This window comes from Echinops telfairi, unplaced genomic scaffold (assembly GCF_000313985.2).
Source record: "Echinops telfairi isolate 266 unplaced genomic scaffold, ASM31398v2 ScPeMD7_4;HRSCAF=17, whole genome shotgun sequence".
NCBI classification, from domain to species: Eukaryota; Metazoa; Chordata; class Mammalia; order Afrosoricida; family Tenrecidae; genus Echinops; species Echinops telfairi.
The window spans coordinates 4,786,816-4,788,566 of record NW_022103900.1 but is presented as its reverse complement, the minus strand read 5'-3'; the positions used below and the strand labels follow the sequence as shown (position 1 = coordinate 4,788,566).

The following is a 1,751-nucleotide window of genomic DNA, read 5'->3' as shown; positions in this document are numbered from 1 at the left end:
GGGGCTTAAGTGGAGAGGAAATGTTTTGAGAATGATGAAGGCAATGAATGTACAAATGTGCTTTACACAATTGATATATGTATGGATTGTGATAAGAGTTGTATGAGCCCCTAATAAAATGATTTAAAAAAGAAAATGAAAATGTCCATTTGATAGAATATTTAGAGTATGACTTTATACCAGAAGAAACTGGAAGTGGTTACCTCTAAGGTGCATGGGGGGTGAGGCAAAGAAACGCTATCCTTCTTTTAAGCCCTTTGGTGTTATTTTTTGGTGTACATGTGTTACTTAAGAATGAAATTAATTTTAAAAATGTTAAAGTACAAAATAAGATAACCATAAAATAATTACCACCGCTTACTGAGTATACTAACAACACAGAAGACATCTAACATAAACCACTCTCATTAATTCCTCAGACTCCCTTTAAGATTAATGAATTCATGTGGAAAGCACTCGCTCCCACACAGGAGAGCACATACCGATAAGATTCCAGCAGATATGCTGTTGTCAGGTGCTGTCAAGTCAGCCATAGCGCCCAGTGATCCCGTGTAACAGTGTAAAGTGCCACATAGGGTTTTTTAACCTGGGATCTCTACAGGAGCAGATTGCCAAGTCTTCTCTTCCCATGATGCTGCTGGGTGGATTTGAACCACCACCCTTTCAATGCTCAGTCAAGCACTTACCGGTTACACCACCAGGGCTCCTTACAGCAAAACAAACAACTCACTGCCATCGAGCGATTCGGACTCCTAGACACTTGACAGCTCTCCCCCAAAGTCCATGATTTCCGTGGAATTTCAACTGATAGCAACTTGTTTCCTACTCAACTTCACTTCTAATGTTCTAAAAATTAAAAGCTAGGCAGTTTACTTTGTACCTTTTCTGAAGAGATGTTAAATTTTCAACTTACAAAAAACAGTCTTCGGTTTTCACGTATCTCTTCTTGTTTCCTTTCTAGTTTTTTTTTCATTTCTATGTCGTATAATGCATTCTGTCGCTTTATTTCCTCAGCATCTTTGTTTTCCTCTTTTTTCTTTCTTTCTTTTTCTTCTTCATGCTCCTTTATTCTGAAGCAAAAACATAATTATAATTGAACAAAGCAGAAAAACAGGTTTTATTTTTAAGAAATGAAACAAAGTTACTTGAGATGATTTAAACTTGCATGTGAAATTTTGTGAACTTCTTTGAAAAATAGTATTTAATAGCAGTGACTAAAACCAAATCCAACTTTGTCAAACCAGAATTGTTGATATTTGTCTTTCTCCACTTGTTTCATTTCTCACCAAGATACGTTCCATACTGGGATGTTCTTTTCAGTGGGAAAAAACTACTGAATGGAATGATCCGCCCACTACCAGCAGATCAATTCTGCCTCCTAGCAGACCATATCAAGATAGGACAAAAATGCTTCACTGGATTCAGAAACTGTAAGTCTTTACGGGCAGACAGCCTCGTCTTTCCTTCTCCCCTGATGGTTTTGAACCATTGATATTGTAAGGTAGCAGCTCAATATTTAGCACACAGTGCCACAAGGCTCCTTTGCTATATGACAGTAAGGGGAAAGGGTAATGTTATTTTTTTCCCATTTATTTTTTTTAATTAAAAAAATCATTTTACTAGGGTCTCATACAACTCTTATCACAATCCATACATACATCAATTGTGTAAAGCACATTTATACATTCATTCTCAAAACATTTTCTCTCCATTTTGCCCCTGGCATCAGCTCCTCATTTTTCCCCTCCCTC

At 37.0% G+C, this 1,751-nt stretch overlaps 1 protein-coding gene across 1 annotated transcript in view; it reads right to left on the bottom strand.

The window, feature by feature from the left end:
* The window catches only part of CFAP210 (cilia and flagella associated protein 210), a 52,607-nt gene that overhangs the window by 20,440 nt on the left and 30,416 nt on the right, over positions 1 to 1,751 (bottom strand). The window contains exon 5 of the mRNA XM_004703901.2: positions 914 to 1,070. Within this exon, the coding sequence (XP_004703958.2) occupies positions 914 to 1,070 (157 nt within the window). The remainder of the gene's footprint in view (positions 1 to 913; positions 1,071 to 1,751) is intronic.